The sequence below is a fragment of the Cyprinodon tularosa genome, unplaced genomic scaffold, assembly GCF_016077235.1.
Source record: "Cyprinodon tularosa strain WSP-4 unplaced genomic scaffold, ASM1607723v1 ctg539, whole genome shotgun sequence".
NCBI lineage: Eukaryota > Metazoa > Chordata > Actinopteri > Cyprinodontiformes > Cyprinodontidae > Cyprinodon > Cyprinodon tularosa.
The window spans coordinates 1,103,889-1,124,174 of record NW_024039273.1 but is presented as its reverse complement, the minus strand read 5'-3'; the positions used below and the strand labels follow the sequence as shown (position 1 = coordinate 1,124,174).

The 20,286-nt window shown below is 38.9% G+C and overlaps 3 protein-coding genes across 4 annotated transcripts in view; 2 read left to right on the top strand and 1 right to left on the bottom strand.

The window, feature by feature from the left end:
• The window catches only part of ltbp1 (latent transforming growth factor beta binding protein 1), a 116,212-nt gene extending 112,484 nt beyond the window's left edge, over nt 1-3,728 (top strand). The window contains exons 27-28 of the mRNA XM_038304601.1: nt 2,189-2,338; nt 2,416-3,728. Of these exons, the coding sequence (XP_038160529.1) occupies nt 2,189-2,338; nt 2,416-2,588 (323 nt within the window). The 3' untranslated portion in view covers nt 2,589-3,728. The remainder of the gene's footprint in view (nt 1-2,188; nt 2,339-2,415) is intronic.
• Nucleotides 3,729-5,981: 2,253 nt separating this feature from the next.
• On the bottom strand, nt 5,982-18,459 carry runx2a (RUNX family transcription factor 2a). The gene is made up of 7 exons (XM_038304606.1): nt 18,335-18,459; nt 16,583-16,640; nt 8,565-8,758; nt 8,311-8,470; nt 7,733-7,837; nt 7,566-7,637; nt 5,982-6,570 (listed from the first exon to the last, which is right to left on the bottom strand). Exons 2-7 carry the CDS (start codon nt 16,629-16,631, stop codon nt 6,224-6,226), a joined length of 927 nt encoding a protein of 308 aa, XP_038160534.1. The 5' UTR covers nt 16,632-16,640; nt 18,335-18,459; the 3' UTR covers nt 5,982-6,223.
• Nucleotides 11,594-20,286, top strand: part of supt3h (SPT3 homolog, SAGA and STAGA complex component) — an 18,366-nt gene continuing 9,673 nt past the window's right edge. The window contains exons 1-2 of one of the 2 annotated variants that reach the window (XM_038304603.1): nt 11,594-11,680; nt 13,275-13,372. In XM_038304603.1, coding sequence (XP_038160531.1) covers nt 13,293-13,372 — 80 coding nt within the window. In that variant the 5' untranslated portion in view covers nt 11,594-11,680; nt 13,275-13,292. Of the gene's footprint in view, nt 11,681-13,271; nt 13,373-20,286 lie in introns of both variants that reach the window. The other variant, XM_038304604.1, reaches the window with a different exon arrangement.

The following is a 20,286-nucleotide window of genomic DNA, read 5'->3' as shown; positions in this document are numbered from 1 at the left end:
GACAGGTGAGAGAGGGCAGCCCTATGATTAAGATCAGAAACTTTCTAAATGTTTTATTTTAATGTAAAAAAAGTGATTGCCAGAGAAAAATGTATGTTTCTGCATCTGGCCTCTATGACTGCAGAGTATGAAGCCAGGCCTTCTGAAATCTAAGTCTACCATGTAGGTCTGACTGAGAAAAAATAATTAGCGCTACAGATACAGCTAATTCTAGGACTGTGATGGTGGGAATGAGTGCCTTGTTGCCCAAAGGTAAGCTCAATGATGGAAAAAAGTTTCCCCTAATGTTCAAGATGTGTAAAGGGGCAGTAGAAACAGCCTTGAAATATGGACAATTCTATGCAGAGTCAAAATGAAAAAGATATTTGCCTGTAGTGTTCTCTTTAGTTCTGTGTCACAGTCTTGAATAACTAAATGAAAAGGAAGTTTAGATGATCTGTGAGCAGATTCATTTAAATGCGGCTTTGACTTTGTACTTAAAATGTTTTGGACTTGGAGGAGAAGCAGCTTGTGGAGTTAGGAAGCTGAAGAAGAGGCATTTAACATCCTCGGATGGAGAGATAGAGCTCTCTGACTATGGCAAGCTCAGTACATACATTTATACCTTATAAAATCACACACACACTCTCCCCCCAGGGGAACGAACCGGCCCCCTGCATAAAGACCTTTCTCACACTTCAACATTTGGTTATTCCCAGGAAAAAAAAAACTTTGATTCATCAAGGATATCAATTTTAGCCAGATAAACACTCAGAACAGGTCTACCCGTTCACGGCATGAAGGTGGCGTTCTTATCTCTCATGACCCTCCCTTCACCCTTGTCTAGAGTAGGGAGGCATCTCCTTTCTGTAATCCCCAATCTTAACTCCATAACCTCACTCCAGCATGCAGACTTCTAACCAATCACCCCTATTTAGGGAGAGGAAAGGCACACTCAAAATATTTATCTCACAAATAGGCCAAGGAAAAATATGCTTCCACAATCTCTACTCAGAACCTTTCATCGGTGATAAGTTCCTCACCCTATCTCAATGGGAGCTTAGAGATGAAGCCATATTCATCAAAACCAAATAAAACTGTTTTACCTCTATTGTAGGGGTTTTAGATTCCAGGAATGTGACAGTAGGACCGATGACATCACATGCGGCTTGAGCTTTTATAGACTTAGACCAGGCTAATCTCACAGCTTGAGGGCAGAAACAGTGTCTGACCTGTGAGAGCAGAGACAGGCATATTAATTAAAGGGGCAAACCAATGTTCGGGGTCCGAGGAAAGGTCCAGAGTCAGAGACAGGTGTTCAGAGATCCATGTATAATCCAGAGGAGAATCTGAGAGTGGGGTCAGGGCACAGAAAACAGTCAAGAGATCCAGAAAACTCACAGTGACCGGTCCGATAGGGTTCAGGCAGGCTCAGAGAATCAGGAAGCAGTATCAGGTCAGAATCAGGCAGGCAGATGGGCGTAACGCTGGAAATATACTGGCAAAAGCTTTCAATAATCTGGCACTCTAAATTAGTCAGCAAGTAACATACTGTATATAGGTGGGAACAAGTGGAGGGAATGAAAACTGATGAGGCAGAGTGGGAGCTGCACCATTTAAACTGAATTAATAATCAGGCATAAGGGTTTAAACAGACTAGCTGACAGGCTCGAATCATAACATTTATGAGATTGGCAAAAGTAAAACATACTCTGAGAGGTTAAAGTGGCAAACTATTAATCGGCAACCTTTTTGAGGTATGCGATGAAGTTAGAGTTTAATGTACTAATCTTACTAGGACAATTTCTGGCTTCATTTTATTGTTATAATTATCTGCTTTATCAACTCTGTATGAACTGTACCATTCTTTAAGTATGTTTACATTATGAATTTTTATAATTGTGCATATGTTCAGGTATATGTTAGCATGTATGCATGTATGTATATATAACCCAATTAGTGTACAGTGTCATATCTATTTAATTGTTTTCTTTTGTGGAGAAAAAGATCTGATCTTTTTTTTGTCTCATTATTGATACTACTACTTAATTTGTTCATTTTCTTTGGGTGGGGACTGAATGTTGTTGTAAACCTATGTTGTATTGTAAAAAAAAAAAAAAAAAAAAAAAACTCAATAAACCAAAGAAATCAATCCAGGTTTGGGACAAATCTAAGAACTTAATGCGTTTCTGCCGTTTTTGTGCTACAGATCGTTACAGTGCATTTGAGGGCTTGCAATCAGAGGAATGCGGGATTCTTAACGGATGTGAGAATGGCCGGTGTGTCCGGGTTCAGGAAGGTTACACCTGCGAATGCTTTGAAGGATACACACTCGACCTGTCCCGTATGGTCTGCGTCGGTAGGAGAGCTCGTCATTATGTAAACACTGCCACGATGTTGTTCTGCTTTATACCCACTATGTCTCTCTGTCTGCAGATGTGAACGAGTGCTTAGAGCTGAACACCCGGATGTTGCTGTGTAAAAACGGAAAATGCATCAACACCGCGGGCTCCTATCTGTGCGAGTGTCTCCCAGGCTACAAGGCTTCTGACAAACCCAACTTCTGCGTGAAGTCAGACACACATCAAACATCCACACACACTCAGTGAGAGGAGGTGGAGACCAGTGGGGAGTGAGGGCCACAAAACCTTCACGCACAAGCTCCTTATTGTCATACTAATGAGGACATCCATCAGTATCCACAGCACTGAGTAGGAGAAGCAACAGTTAGCTTTCCTATTCACATGGTTCATAGGATTTCAACATAAAATCCCTAATATTGCTTTTCATTTCTATCACCATGGACGGTTTAATTATGTTTTTAACTGCAACATATAAACAAACAGAGAACCAGCTGCACCTTCTATCTTTGTAAAATTAAATTATTATGCCTGAAAGATAAATTGTTGTTCAGTTAAGTTTAACAAATAGATTTCTTGTCATTTCTTATGGTCAGATATGGTGAAAATTAACTCTGTTCACCAAGGCTTTAATATAAAGGATGTTTCTGATTTATTTTTGTTGGATTTTCTGTTAAGTTTAAAATTGACTTTGGTTTAACCAGTTTATGAGAAACGACGGAGAATTATGAATAAAGTCGTAATATAATGACAATAAAGTCGCAATAATATTAAAGTAAAATTGCAGTATTTTCAAAATAAAAAGTTATTTTAATAATACCAAAACTTCAACAAAATGATCAACTAAGATTAACCAAAATGCAGCCCGAGGAGAGCATTTTAACTCAGGGGAAGTCAGAGACTCTCTATATTACAGCTTTATTACATTAATGTTATAACTTTAATCTGATAAACATTAATCTTGCAGGGTCATGATATTTAATCTCGAAATTTTTTTATTTTAATCTTCTGATGTATTTTTGCTGTTGAGTTACGACTTTTTTCTCATAATATTATGACTTTTTTTATGGTACTACTTTAATCCTGTAATGTTATGATTTTGTAATCATAAGATTCCTATTATGATTTTATGCTCATAATTTAAAAATGATATATTTCTTATGATGGCCCTTATATTCTGTTGTAATGGGATTTGCTTGACCAACAAATCTGATTTTCTCTGTTTTGAAGTATCCTGTGAAGTTATCAATTAAAAACACAAATTTTGATGCCAAAGTTACCTAAATGCACAGGCTGTTGTCAGAATTTGTATTTATTGAAGACCTGGCTTGGCCTGGTCAATGAGAAGCTGTCTTGTAGAATTTCAACCAAAAAAAAAAAAAGCAAAGAGTTAAAGTGAGTTTTAGATCTGAGAGAAGCAAAAACACATCCAGCATGTTTTTCTGTCTTTCATCCTCTGACTTTGACCCAAACCTTCATGCAGTTCAGCATTTTTCAGAAAAGGCTTTGCAACACACATGCACGCACACATGCATTCAATGACACTATTCAGCACTGTATAAAGAAAAATGGCCAAGTTAAACTATAAAGTTAGGTGCTTGCAGAAAAAGTTATATTCGGTTTATTCTTTTCTAAATCCTTCCTCAGTGGTGCTTTATGAGTCAGCAGATCCAGTTTGGGACTTATAGCTTCTTGACAAACCCAGCAAATGAATTAATGCTGGGGGATCCTGTTGTATTTTGCCGTCCTTCACAAGCATTGTCCTTTTTTTTTATTCTGCAAGGATTCTCGCTCTCCATACAACCTCCTTCTCTTTTTAGGAATTCTGGGAACAAGCTATTAACTGTCACACCACAGTCATTGGGTCACTTGATCTGTAAGGATCTCTCAGCTTTTGGGAACAAGCTTTTCTTGGGGTTTTCTCTTTGACGTGTATCAACAGTCAGACCAACAATTAGACGACTGCAAAAGATGGGATGAAATTAAGCTTCATGATTCCCACAAAGAGTTCAAAGAGCTCCCGATCTCTCTCCCAGAGACTGAGACCATTTTTTTCTGACTGTTTTTTACTGTAAAATGTTGCCAGGTCGCCACATCCGGTGACAGGAAAAACTAAGCAAGTGTACATTTAAACTAAAGAGTGGAGATAATAGCTTATGTATTTGTAATTTGTACATGAAAAAGAATGCATTTCTTGTGAAATAATAACAATGTAAGATAAAACTGTTGGTAATAAATGTTGATTTATAATGGAACTTCGTTTTTCTTTTTTCCCCATTTGAACTCAAAATGACCACGTCTTTAGTAAATGTCCTCAAGAGCGTCTGTGGTCATTAACGTCTTTATCAATTAACATCTGTGATCATTAAAATCTGTAACCTGTGACATTTGTGTTATTAACACCTTTGGTTATTAAGATTTTAATGAATTATCAGCACAGATTCTGTGTTTGCTATCTTAGGCATTGGTATATCAATGTTTATCAATTATTATTTACTGTATTTTTCTCGTCAGTTTATTGTTATATACGCCAACATGTCAAATAAGTCAAGACTTTTCACTTGAGAGTATCACTGTATCACTGCTGCCACCGTGTGGTTTAATGCAGAACTGCTTATTACCCAGGTGGTGAATTATGCCCAGATGAGAAAAAGGGCCAATCCCAAACTGGCCCCTAAACACTACCCTTACGCACTAACCCTACATTTGTGTGTTCCCGTGGAGGGCCGTCATATGAAGGGCTGTCCCAAACCACAAAGTGAGTGGGACGAGTGGACCGTTCAGCCCTTAAATAGTCTGCATCAGTGCAGACTGGCTGGAAACCTGCATTTAAATTTAAGTTACCAGGTTTGCTGCACCTTTGTCAAACAAGTTAGGAAGAAGAAAAAATGAACCATTCTTTCAGAAAAGGAAGGCGCTCTTTAAAACAGCTTTATTTCACTGGGTAAATTAAATTTCAAGAAAGGGGCAAATGTTTGATTAAATGCCAGCCCACTGAACAGCATTTCATGTGTTTGTTTGGAGAATAAAGGAGCTGATGGATTTGCAGGTTTGCATTTCTATCTGTTTCTCATGGTTTTTTTTGTTTTTGTTAGAATGACAAAATCTGTTAAAACCTAACTCATACCTGTCCCCTACATTCCCACACAGTTGGAAGGTGTAGAAGCTTAAAGCAAGTAACATGGAGGTTGTCAAATGTTCCTTACCTCTTGCAACCTGCCCTACAGAGCTACAGCCATGCACATCTGGTGCTTCAGTGTTGCCATAGCAATGACTTCTTTCCTTTTCTGGAATCAAATTAAGATGTCTTAGCTTCTGAAAAAAAAAAAACCTAGAGATTAGATTTGATTAGAATAATTATCTCTTGATTAAGAGATAATTAATCCATAACTAAACCATTTTCTCTCTTGTTCAGCTCTCATATGGTGCAGCTTTTTTCAGTTTTATTTTTAGTAGTTCATGTATGTTATAGAAGTTCAGATTGTGACAAGATGTTTGGGATTTTATATTTCTGAGACTGTAGCATCTACCTTCTTTATTTATTTGCAAATCCATTAACGGTTATTAGTCTGCTAATAAATGTAAATTAGTGATGCTATTTGAGTATTATTTATGTATTTTTATAATCATATTCATGTCAAGCATCATTTTATTTTAAAAAAATTACATTTTCAATTATTTCCATTTCCATAGCAACCATTAACAACATGTCATCTCAATGCATTTTACAGAGACAATTAAACCAGATCATACAGTCAGATTGGTACAAAGTTTTCTAAAATCTGAAAAGAATATTCATCTAAAGCAATAATACATGCAACAAATAAGACATTATGTGTGAACAAACAAAATAAAACATGTGGTTACAACTGAACTTATTGCCATCAGTAAGGTCTCCAGACAGGCTCCTCCCCCCTCATGTTAAGACACGCCCCTTCTATGTAATTGGACATGGTAGCAACAATGTTGCGGTCCTCCCCTGTGCTTTGGAGTGGTTGGTTGGACCCGTAGTAGAAACTGCCTGGCTGGAAGGGACCACTGTGGCTCAGCGGAGGGGGACCAGAAGGAGCAGAGGACAAATAGGAGGCGTATGGAGGAGGATGGGTGGAGAAGGGGCCAGAGGGCAGGTGATGCAGTCTGGGAGCAGGAGTGAAGGAGGATGTCAGAGATGTGACCTGACCAAGAAATGAGGGCTCATTGTTCCACAGGGAGGAGGAAAAGGACCTGCAGTCTGAGGACAAAATGACATCATTTTATTCAGGGAACTTTCAAAGGTTCCTCTCATACTTTAAAATAGAACTAAAAACAGATTATTCTGCCGCCGCTTTGCAAATGCTTTTATTTTATTTGAGAAGGTTTTAAGATGATCTTAGCTTAAACGGTTTAAAAGAGGAAATTTAAAAACAAATTATATTGGTCTGCATGGACATTAGCACAAAGTGAGCGTTTGTAGTGGGCTTGAAGTGAAAAGAATATAATTTCTCTGAAAATATAAAATCTAAGTAAAACAGCAAATTGGCTCTCAAAACCTTTTTTTTAATTAAAAATTTCTTTAGAGTTTGACATCAGACTTTTACTGGACAGGATTAGGGCCACTGGGGAAAAAAAGTTAACTGGTTTTTATATTTTATTTAGGTTTAATAAAAAAAAAGTCAGAATACCATATTAAACTAAAATAAAATAACATTTTTTATTTTTTTTTTTTCAGTGGCTCTAATCACCTTTCATAGGATTGCATTTTTCTCCTCACATTTAAAATTTTATATATTGTATATTTTCATGTCTGTATATAATACTGTATATTATTATCTCTGTATTTCTTTTAAAAATAAAATATGGATATCTCTCTCCAAGGGAAAACTATAGCTCTCCCTTTGTGCTTTTAAAAGATAATAACTGTTTAATTATAAATCTACTGTCAAAGAAAAGATCATCTAAAAAGGAGCATTTAATCATGAATTTAATGACAATGAAAATCTACCCTTTGCTTTTTTCAGGAGTTAAAGTAAAAAACAAAATGTATTCCTGCTACTTGGAGAATTATTGTTTAGACCAAATTTGCACCATTGGATTCTCATTAGGAAATAAAATTAAATCCAGATATCCTAAACCGAGTTGTTAAGAGATTTCACCACCTACACTTTAGGTTACTTGATATTTAATAACAGTAAATTTCAGACTAACATTTCAACAAAGATCGAAGTAACTATTTAAACTTTCCCGTACCTATTGGGGCAGAGCTGCTGATGCTGCTGGGAGGCCGGAAAATTCCTGACTTCAGCTCTTTCTGTCTCTGACCTGAGGAAAGCAGAACATCCATAAATACCACCTTTATGAAGGTTCTGCCCACGAAGTGTTAAACCTTTGGGTGTTTCTTTCTAGGGTTTACTAACGTCTCGGCAGACGGGGTCCATCCACAGTAATCTTGATTGCTCTGTGTACTGTGGCTATTTGAGGAGGTGAGGTCAGCACATTGATTGATAGGGTGAAGGTCTTCCCTAAAAGGAAAAAAAAAACATAGATGGAAAGAAAAAGATCATAGGCAACGAGGAGGAAAATTCACCAACATGTTTCTGTTTTGACACATTTTCTTTATTCGAGCTTTAAATGGTGGTAATTCAGTTTAAATTTTGTTTATTTATATAGCACTAATTCACAACACGTCATCTCAAGGCACTTTACAGTTCACAAGATCATCTAGTCAAATTGATTCAAAGTTTTCTTTCTAAGGAAAACCAGCTGATTGCATTGACTCTAAGGCAATCCCTCACACTAAGCATGCTTGTAGCAACAGTGGAGAGGAAAAACTCCCTTTTAACAGGAAGAAACCTCCAGCAGAACCAGGCTAAGTGTGAGCGCCCATCTGCTGAGGACTACTGGGGTTCAAGGAGACAGAAGCAGAGATACAAAAGGTAACTGTAAAAGGTGGCCCCATCCATTAAACACACAGCCATTAAAGCAAATGGAGTACCTCTGCCACTGCGACCAATGAAGCGAAGATCGTTGAACTGGGCATAACCTTGCTTCATGGTTGTTGTGGCATTGCGTAGCTCAGCGCTGCAGTTGTCATCATTGCCCGCCATCACCGTCACAACCACCCCGTCTGGCACGTCGTTACCGACAGCAACCACCTGCAAGATGCAAAACACTTTTAACACCTTTACAGACATTATACCATGGACTAAGACAGATACAGAGAGAATGGCTGACAGAGTGGTTGCTCACTGTGAAAGCTCTGGGCAGGGTCTTGTTACATCTCCAGTGCTGTGGCAGGATGCTGCAGAGGAAGTTGGGGCTGTCAGTGTGAACCAGGCCTCTTTGGGATGCTGTGCTGTGCTGCTGCAATGGAGCTCTCACATCCTGCTCATCCAGCTGGTGAAGTTTAGGGGATGGAGCCGGCCGACATTTACCCACGGTGTCTGAGAAAGGGGAACAGTTACAAGAGGCTTTATGCTTTCCGTTCTTTCATGTAATTACATAGTAAAATATTATATAATTTTGTTGATTTTTTTTATGAAAATGCAGTGTCTAATTTAATTCCGGCTATAAATTGCATTTTGTGGTCTTCCAAATATGTTTTTCAAGGCTCTAGTGACCTTTATTTGTTACTTTTGAAAATAACAAATAAGAGCGTGGGTTAGGAGAGAGGGGAGAGACATTCTGCAAAGGTCAGCAGGGCCGGGACTCGAACCTTTGACATTTTGTGGGTTTTTAAATCCTTGAAGGTATAATTCAATCAGCAGAGGCCAATTGGGGTTCAGGGGACATAAGTGGAAAAGAGAAAAAAAAAAGCAGAGATACAAAAGGCAACTGTCATCTAGCTCCACAGGCGGCCACGTCCAGGAAACACAAAGCAAGGCAGACAAGCCATGAGCCAGCTCCGTCAGAGGATGAAAGAGAGCACATCCAGCCAGTCACAGTCAGAGAAACAGGACTGCACTGGAAAACAGGCCAAGAACCAAAATCTATAAATAAAGGTGTTGATGGCAGAAGCTCAGCTGATATTTCTCTCTAGGATGGAGTCACCGCCAAACAGGACTGATATTGTTCTTCCAAAACTGCTAAAGAGTGATTGATAATAAGCAGATTTTAGAGTCAGCCATGGTTTTCAGCTTAAATGGTTCAGGTAATTATTAATTTGTTTATTTATTTGCTACGTAAATTACATTGCAAGAGTAAATATTTTTTTTATTTTAAGCTCTTGTCCAAACTCCATTTCAGCTGGTGGCAGTAATGCACTGGTTAGTCTGCCAACCACCATAAAACTCAAAGCAAAAGAAAAATAGTGAAAAATTTTGGCTGGTTGTTCAGGAAGTAAATAAAAGTTTCCACATTTCCATGAATAAAAACTAGGCTTAATTAATTTACTGTACATCTGTTGATAAGTAATGCTACTATTATTTCCTAATCTGAATTTCTCCTTGACTTTACTTTGGCCGCACTGTGGCTCCACCTTTATTATACAACATCATACAAAATACTCAGGTTATCCTGAGCTGTATTCTCCATTTGTAATGCTATAGACTTAGACTGCTGGAGGACAAAGGGACCTCTTTTCATCATTCCATCTCTATTCTCCCATTCTGCAGTATTTGTTACTTTAATCTCTAAAGTTATGCTCTCTCTGCTTTTTCTCATGGTAGCTTCTTCTGAAATGAACTGGACATCCTGGATATCAACTGTGGTGCTACCATCATAAGCCTTTGTTTATGGATGTTTGTGCTCTGCTTGTTTTTCAGTGTAGTCCTGTTTCTCTGATGGTGACTAACTGGATGCGCTCTCTTCATCCTCTGACATGGGAGCTGACTCAGAGCTCGTCTGCCTGGCTGTATGTTTGCTGGAACGGGGCTTCCTTTTACAGCTGCCTTTTGTTTCTCTGCTTCTGTCTCCTTGAACCCCAGTCGGCCTCAGCAGATGGCCGCTCACACTGAGCCTGGTTCTGCTGGAGGTTTCTTCCGGTTAAAAGGGAGTTTTTCCTCTCCACTGTCGCTACAAGCATGCTTAGTGTGAGGGATTGCATTCAAGTCAATAAGTCGATGCAATCAACTGGTTTTGCTTAGATAGAAAACTGAATCAATTTGACTGGATGATCTGGTGAACTGTAAAGTGCCTTAAAGGAATAGTACACCCAAAACATGATTAGCCTTCATTTTCTACTCACCTCCATGCTGAACAACACTCTGGAGTACTTTTTTGATATCTCAAATGCATCTGGAGATCTGGGAGACTTCTTGCTGTCTGCTGACATTCAAATAATGGAGGTCTATGAATCCCGAGACAGAAAGGTCCACAAAAGTCCACAAAAACTTGTCAATATTCCTCCATACTGCTCGTCCAATGTAATCCAAGTGTCCTGAGTGGGTAGCATCCAGAATTTACTCGAAACGAAGTCATTTAGAACGTTTTAGAGCCTAAACAGTAGTGTATAGGATTTCCTAATAGCGCCCCCATGCGCGCTCACGATTCTACGGAAGCCGGCAGACCAAACCAGCGCATTCAGCTCGGCAAAGAACTCATGCTCTTCCTCAACACTGAAGTCCTCAGACATTTTTCTTTCGTTGTTTCTTTCTTTGCACAGGTAAACAGCACATTTCTTCTTCTACGCTTGCATTATCGGCAGACCAGACGCTGAATGCGCACTTCCTTCCGGTTTGGTCTGCCGGCTTCCGTAGAATCGTGAGCGCGCATGGGGGCGCTATTAGGAAATCCTATACACTACTGTTTATGCTCTAAAAACATTCTAAATTACTTCGTTTCGAGTAAATTCTGGATGCTACCCACTCAGGACACTTGGATTACATTGGACGAGCAGTATGGAGGAATATTGACACGTTTTTGTGGACTTTTATGGACCTTTCTGTCTCGGGCGCCATGGACCTCCATTATTTGAATGTCAGCAGACAGCAAGAAGCCTCCCAGATCTCCAGATGCATTTGAGATATCAAAAAAGTACTCCAGAGTGTTGTTCAGCATGGAGGTGAGTAGAAAATGAAGGCTAATCATGTTTTGGGTGTACTATTCCTTTAAGATGACGTGTTGTGAGTTGGCGCTATAGAAATAAACTGAATTGAATTAAGAACTTTCTCAATTATTTTCTATGGTTTGTACGATGTTTGAGCCTGTGACTCAAAAGGGATCCTGTTCCTCCATGATTTTTTCAAGGTGAATAATCTTCATTTGTAACTGAACCCAAGTTTTCACTGGACATTGTTGAAACCCGTTGGATAACTACATTTCCCATAACCCTCCAGTCACCTACGTCATCACATCGCGTCAAAATACAACCGATTCGAGAAAATCAACAGCTGGAGCTTACAGCTGAGTGTTTCTGATAAACTCCGGTGAGTCTTTCCTTTCCTTCCATCAGGTCTGTTGTTTTTCCCTCTTCCGTGTCCTCGGCGCCTCTCTCCCTCCTGTCCACTTTGTTTCTACATTGTGTTTCGCTCGCCGCAGTGTTTGAATAGGAGGGAGCTGCGCTGCATTGTTTCCACCGGGGGAAGTTAGTGCGGTCACAGCACCTGTCCTCACTGTCTGCCCCGATTTACTCTCTTTGTCCTTTTATTCGCCTCACGACTTTTCTGCTATCTTGTTGTTTTAGGCTTTTGTCTGAGTCTGCGTTCTTCCACATGAGAAATCACCTCCCCTCCATCTTTCATTGACTGCAGCAGAGTTTTAGCGTTTATAATGTTTTTAACTCGCCCTATGGAAAACCAGAAGGTCATTTTATTGCTTTTTTCTCTGCTCTGATGATCTAGATCAGGGGTAACTAATTAATAATCAGCAGAGTCTGAAAATCATCAACCAGTAAAGGTCCGGATTTTTATTATAATCTGTTACTTTAAACAGAATTTACCACTGAAATAAAATGAGGTGTTTATGCATCCATGTTATACATCAAATAAAAAAAAAAGTAGAGAACAACAATCTTTCAGTTTGGTATTTAGACAATTTCCTGATTCACACGTTTTATAAAACCCCTAAACTGACCGTTTTTCTTTCTTTTTTCTGTCTTATGCTGCCCTGCAAGGCTTTAAACCTGGGGTTGAATGGAGACTAAGCCATTCTAAAGCACATATCAAGGAGCTCATTTTGAGCCTGGATCCATATTTATTTTTGATTCTGTTCATGGTGGAGAATCCTGCTTCACAGCAGCAGGTTGAGCCAAACATCCTCTAAATGTTCAGGGTCATCTTTGAGCACAATTTCACTTTTCTTTCACCAGTTCCCCACAGTTCTTCCAGCAGTCCACACTTTCTCTGCTCTCTTTTTCTCATCATCTTCTCCTTCTTTCCCATCGCCCGGCTCGCCACAGGTTTACCTGCTGTGTCTAAAAGTAGCAGCAGCAGCAACCCAGACTGACTGCAGCTCATTGGATCATTAGTATCACATGCAGCCTGGAGCAGGACGCTCCGGAGAGCTTTACCGTATTAACAGGAGAAGCAGCGCAAGTGAAGTTAGACACTGTTGTTGACAACATGCAGTAATTTATAAATGCTTTAAATCAGGTTGGGTCCGGTAATCCCTGACCTCTGATCTATACACTAAAAACCTCTTTGGTATCTTCCTGTTTTGTTTTTTCTCAAATTCAACAAGTAATAAATGATTAAACTTGCAGCTTGCAGCAAGACCCCAAAGAGACAAACATCAAACAAGGAAGTAAAACATATGTTTATAAATCTTATGAAAGTTAAAGGGATTGTATCGACTGATTCACACTAATGCAATCCTTCACACCAAGCCTGCTTGTAGTGACAGTGGAGAGGAAAAACTGAGTTTTAACAGGAAGAAACTGGCAGCAGAACCAGGCTCAGTGTTTGAAAAATAAAACCTTCTTGTGTTTCTTTTCTGATGCTGTGGATTCTGTAGTCATTTCTTAGTACGTTATGTTTCCTAAAAGCTAATCTTTTCTTTTTTTTTTTTTATGTGGGTCAGCAGGTGGTTCGAAGTGGTCCCATGGCGGGCTCAGCCTCCTCCAGTTCTAAAGAGCGCCCATCCTCCAGGACCAGTTTCATCCCAGAGCTGCAGAGCATGATGTAGGACACACAAACACCCCTGGGTTTTCCAGACACACTGAGGACGTCTCATTAGCCTAATATATGTTCAAAGCGTTCTACAGCCTGACCTTAAAGGAGAAGTTCGGTTTTTTACACTTTAAGCCCATTTTCTGTAGTGTCCAGGATGAAATCGAATGAAGGACACCAAAATTTTGACAATTGCTCCTGTCTCTGCTTTTTGGCTCATTTAGAATCAACCCCTGGCTGCTTCAGAATGGCTTCCATAGAGCATGTCCGATAATGTCCTTAAAACAACCTTAAACGTTCTTTTTTTTAAATATGCTACTCACCGTGTCGTCAGCGCTGTTCAATGACGTTCCAAAAAAAGTTTCGTGAAGAAAAAACGTTCCTGTAGTGTTTTATTTAGCATTTTGTAAATCCCATTGAGTTCTGTAGGAATAGTCAATATTCCGCTGCCACCGGAAACGGAAATGGAGCCTGTTTACACAGTTGTAGTCTTTTCGCTTCACTCTGTGTACTCCGACGTCGAGGTGCTAACGTCTCTGTTAAACACTTTAAAAAACTCTGAAAATGGAATACGAAAGGTGGATTCTTGATTCTCGACGTCGGAGTACACAGAGTGAAGCGAAAAGACTACAACTGTGTAAACAGGCCCCATTTCCGTTTCCGGTGGCAGCGGAATATTGACTATTCCTACAGAACTCAATGGGATTTACAAAATGCTAAATAAAACACTACAGGAACGTTTTTTCTTCACGAAACTTTTTTTGGAACGTCATTGAACAGCACTGACGACACGGTGAGTAGCATATTTTAAAAAAAAGAACGTTTAAGGTTGTTTTAAGGACATTATCGGACATGCTCTATGCAAGCCATTCTAAAGCAGCCAGGGGGGGATTCTAAATGAGCCAAAAAGCAGAGACAGGACCAATTGTCAAAATTTTGGTGTCCTTCATTCGATTTCATCCTGGACACTACAGAAAATGGGCTTAAAGTGTTAAAAAGTGAACTTCTCCTTTAAAGCTGACCTTTATTGGTGCATCCCTAAACTAAATCTAATCAACATTTTATGCTGCGTTCACACCCAAGGCGTCCATCTTGAATTCTATGGCTCATTGATGCAGTCTGGGAGAGAATATCTTTGTTTATTTAGATGGTAAAAACTTCAAGTGTCAGGATATAAAACTGAACGTTTCAGTGCCAAGTGTTGATGTTTTATGAACGTATTTATAAACTGTTTCGACACAGTTCAGTGTCAAAATATTTCATTAGAGTGATCAGAGTGCCGCTCATCCTCCTGACTTTACAGGTGCTGGTCATAAAATTAGAATATCATGAAAAAGTAGATTGATTTCAGTAATTCCATTTAAAAAGTGAAACTTGTATATTATATTCATACATTACATACAAACTCATATATTTCAGATGTTTATTTTGTTTAATTTTGATGATTACAAATGACAACAAATGAAAATCTCAAATTCATCATATCAGAAAATTAGAATATTGTGAAAAGGTTCAAAATTGATGGCCCCTGGTGCCACACTCTAATCAGCTAATTAACTCAAACCACCTGCAAAAGCCTTTAAATGGTCTTTCAGTCTAGTTCTATAGGCTACACAATCATGGGGAAGACTGCTGACTTGACAGTTGTCCAAAAGACGACCATCGACACCTTGCACAAGGAGGGCAAGACACAAAAGGTCATCGCTAAAGAGGCTGGCTGTTCACAGAGCTCAGTGTCCAAGCACATTAATAGAGAGGCGAAGGGAAGGAAAAGATGTGGTCGAAAAAAGTGTACAAGCAAGAGAGATAACCGCACCCTGGAGAGGATTGTGAAACAAAACCCCTTCAAAAATGTGGGGGAGATTCACAAAGAGTGGACTGCAGCTGGAGTGAGTGCTTCAAGAACCACCACACACAGACGTATGAAAGACATGGGTTTCTGCTGTCGCATTCCTTGTGTCAAGCCACTCTTGAACCACAGACAGCGTCAGAAGCGTCTTGCCTGGGCTAAAGAGAAACAGGACTGGACTGCTGGTGAGTGGTCCAAAGTCATGTTCTCTGATGAAAGTAAATTTTGCATTTCCTTTGGAAATCAAGGTCCCAGAGTCTGGAGGAAAAGAAGAGAGGCACTTCATCCACGTTGCTTGAAGTCCAGTGTAAAGTTTCCACAGTCAGTGATGGTTTGGGGTGCCATGTCATCTGCTGGTGTTGGTCCATTGTGTTTTCTGAGGTCCAGGGTCAACGCAGCCACATACCAGGAAGTTTTAGAGCACTTCATGCTTCCTGCAGCTGACCAACTTTTTGGAGATGCAGATTTCATTTTCCAACAGGACTTGGCACCTGCACACAGTGCCAAAGCTACCAGTACCTGGTTGAAGGACCATGGTATCCCTGTTCTTAATTGGCCAGCAAACTCTCCTGACCTTAACCCCATAGAAAATCTATGGGGTATTGTGAAGAAGAAGATGCAATACACCAGACCCAACAATTCAGAAGAGCTAAAAGCCACTATTAGAGCAACCTGGGCTATCATAACACCTGAGCAGTGCCACAGACTGATCGACTCCATGCCACGCCGCATTGCTGCAGTAATACAGGCCAAAGGAGGCCCAACTAAATACTGAGTGCTGTACATTCTCATACTTTTCATGTTCATACTTTTCAGTTGGCCAACATTTCTATAAATCCTTTGTTTTTATTGGTCTTCAGTAATATTCTAATTTTCTGATATGATGAATTTGAGATTTTCATTTGTTGTCATTTGTAATCATCAAAATTAAACAAAATAAACATCTGAAATATATGAGTTTGTATGTAATGTATGAATATAATATACAAGTTTCACTTTTTAAATGGAATTACTGAAATCAATCTACTTTTTCATGATATTCTAATTTTATGACCAGCACCTGTATATGTGAACCAGTGGAGTGTTACATCTTTAGATATTGACCACCTCCTGTTATCATTGATGGTTTTTCTGCAGTTCGAACGCACCTCAGGCCCTCTCCACGCCCCTCGAGGCGCGTTCAACATGCACTGCAGGTCAACTGGATATCTCTGATGCCTTTAGTACTGAAACTAACCTCTAACTAAACAAAGGCAGGAGATTTTCCTGTCCTCACTTTGTTTTTAAAGACCAGCAGAGTCAACCGAGTCCTCACTCAGCATCATGAACAGGAGCAAACACACACTTATAAAGAGTTTAATAAAATGTCTTACCCCAGTACAGCATGGGGCTGGAGCTGCTGAACAGACTGTTGGAAGCCATTAAAAAAACCTGAAGAAGAAATAAAACATAAAACACAGTAATGAAGTTCTACTTTAATCTAGCAGAGATCTAAACAGGCCACAGCTCCTCAGATACAGCATCTGATGGAAGAGATCAGGGCTCAAACAACCATGATTGATTGATTATTAAAGTCATCTTCAACTCTTTTAGAAATCGGTTCATCTTTAACTGGAGTATAGAGACTAAAACCTTTCTTTAGGTGACAGAGCGACACGTTTAGAGCAGTAATTATACCAACATTAAAAAAAAAATGTAAACATTTAGTGGTTAAGATGGAAATCTTTTCAATCTGTCAATCTGCTCTATCTAGTGGAAAAGTTTTAGTTTAACCTGCTTTGATTTTGTAAAAAAATAAATCTTCTTTATTGGCTATCTGATTATTAATCGATTAATGGAAAAAAAAAATAAGCAGATGAATCGATTTGCAAAATAATTAGTTGCAGCACTATGATTCTGCTTCTATCACTGGACCTTTGCTTTTGCTAATGAAGGTTTATATAATTGATGATATAAAACTGTTAGTAGGATTCATCTTGATTAATGGATTGTTGGAATAATCGTAACTTAACTTGTTAATTAAATCATTACCCAAAACATGTCACACTGCGACCCCAAAAACAATGCAATGAACTGCTTACCCCCCATAGAGACACATTATTATTCTACTATATCGTTATTTATACAGAATAAAACCAGAGTCATTGTTTTCCGTTTAAAGTCATTAAAAAAAGACATTTAACTTTTTAGTTCATCTTTTAAAATGCATTTTTAATTGACAGAAAAAATATGTTGTGATTTTTTTTATTTATTTATTGGTATATTTAATATTTTAATCATACATGACACTAAACTATATCTATCTATCTATCTATCTATCTATCTATCTATCTATCTATCTATCTATCTATCTATCTATCTATCTATCTATCTATCTATCTATCTATCTATCTATCGTTATATATATATAGATAGGTATAGATAGATGTATAAAATTACATGTATAAATTGGTATCTGCCATTTCTAATTTATTGAAAATGCCTAAGTTTTTTTTTCTTTTTTTTTTCAAAATCAAAATATATGTAAATTTTGAAATTCTACGTTTCTAAAGGTATATACTTTTAAATGAATTGAATATAAAAAAAGATGGATGGATGGATTATTAAAATAATCCGTCGCTGCAGCCCTAAATGATTCCTGTGATAATATTCACCAAAACGTAGAAGATCAGAATAGCTGCAGCTTTAAGCAACTGATGAGTTTGTCGGTAATTTTAAATATTTTTTGGAAATTTGTGATGTTTTTTTTTTTTTTTATTATAGATAAAAGGAATATAATTATCTTTACTGCAAAAATGCTCCAGAAATATTGTTATTTTAGCAGGTTTTTGGTTTAGTTTGAACCCCAGAGTTGATGTATAATGAGGAAAAATTCAAACTGCTTGTAGAAGTTGATAGATTTAGTCACAGAAGAGCAGAGGGTTGCTGTTTTTTTGTATTTAGATGTTTTTCAAATTAATTTTCATAACTAACTTCCCAAATCTGCTCTGCTTTCAGCTCCTTAAATAAAATAAACTATTTTTTTCAGTTTTCGTCCAAATCAAAATGCTTGCTAGTCTGTTATAAGCTTTAAATGGCTGTCCACCTTCTCATTGCTGAGAGGGAGTCAGGGTGCAGCTACTCACCTGTTTGGTGCGAGCAGCAGAGCAGTGTTGGTCGGTGGCGGTCAGAGAGGCTGAAACCCAAATAAACCCCAAAACCTAAATCTGTCAGTGCACAAAGCCGACGTCCGAACCCAAGGCCAGGCCTGTCCGCAACCCCAAACCAGAACTCTTCTCACTTAGCGTGACTGACAGCTGCAGGCAGCCAATCAGAGAGCAGATAAAGGAGGTGGGTGGGGTCTGGCTTGTCAGGTGTGAGGGGGTCTTTGAGAAAGACTAGGAGAAGAAATGAGAGAAGGAAAGAGGTGGAGGATGTGGCTTCAGGTTGGTTTGTCAGCATGGAAGTGGCCTATCTGGATGCAAATTGAGGTCTTACCAAACCGTGTGTGCTGATGTGTATCGTGGTCAAACCGTGTGTTTGTGTGCTGTGCATTGTGGTCAAACTGTGTGTGTGTTGTGTTACCTATTGACCCCGAGTTTGTGTGCGATCGTTTGCAAGCTCTGTTTTTTATCCGAGATGAGACTTTGAAGGGAGTCCATTTGTTTGGACATGCAAATGGTTCTATGAGCATAATTCAATCAAAACCGCCAGAAGTAAAGAGAAGAGAAGCCGTCTGACAGGAACAACGTCAGAGGAAAGGCTTTCATCAAATCTTGATCACTTTTGTACTTTAAGACAAAATATATCCAATAAAATGTAAAATTGTTTATAAATCCAGTGAGGCAATCTGCCTTTTTAAATTTATAATCCATGCTGTACTATCAATCAGCTGTTATACTTTAATTAAAAGAAATTGAATAATTCAGTTTATTTCACTGTATTTCTATAGCGCCAATTCACAACACACATGGCACTTTACAGTTTACCAGATCATCCAGTCAGATTGATTCAAAGCTTTTTATCTAATTAAAACCAGTTGATTGCATCGACTCATTGACTCTTCAGCAATCCCTCGCACTAAGCATGCTTGTAGCGACAGTGGAGAGGAAAAACTCCCTTTGAACAGGAAGAAACCTCCAGCAAAACCAGGCTCAGTGTGAGCGGCCATCTGCTGAGGCCGACTGGGGTTCAAGGAGACAGAAGCAGAGATAGAAAAAGAAGCAGAGATACAAAAGGCAACTGTCAACCAGCTCAACAGGCGGCCCTGTCCAGGAAACACACAGCCTGGCAGACAAGCTCCCAGCCAGCTCCCATGTCTGAGGATAAAGAGAGCACATCCATTAAGTTACAGTCAGAGAAACAGGACTACACTGAAAAACAGACTGATCTCTTACATCTATAAACAAAGGTGTTGATGACAGCAGCACAGCTGATATTTCCCTCCAGGATGGAGTCACAGCCAAACAGGAACAGACCAGATGAAGCTACTATGAGAAAAAGCAGAGAGAGCAGAACGTTAGAGATTGAACTAACAGATTCTGCAGAGTGGGAGAATAGAGATAGAATGATGAACTAGGGGTCCCTATGTCCTCCAGCAGGCTAAGCCTATAGCAGCATAACTATAGAGATAGCTCAGGATAACCTGAGCCACTCTAACTATAAGCTTTATCAAAAAGGAAAGTTTTAAGCCTATTTTAGAATAAAGTGCAGGAGTATTTTGTCTTGTTACAGAGGAGCCACTGTCAGAACCAAAGAGGTCGACCAGTCATGGCAGATCTGTGTGCTGCTGAAACAATTACGCCACTTTGGTCCCGTTTGATTTAGTGGTAATTAGGGCTGAAAGTAACTACCGGTATTATTTTGCAAATCGATTAATCGGTTGATTACCTTTTTTTATTAATAATCTGATAGCCAAAGGTTGCTTAAAGAAGATCTTTATGAAATCAAATGAAGTGAAACCAAAACTTTTCCACTTGAGGAGTTCTGATAGAGCAGATTGACAGACGGAAAATATTTTTCATCTTAAATTTATGCAAATGTTTCGATTTTTCTACAATTTGGGTATAAAAACTGCTCTAAGTGGGTTTCTCTGTCA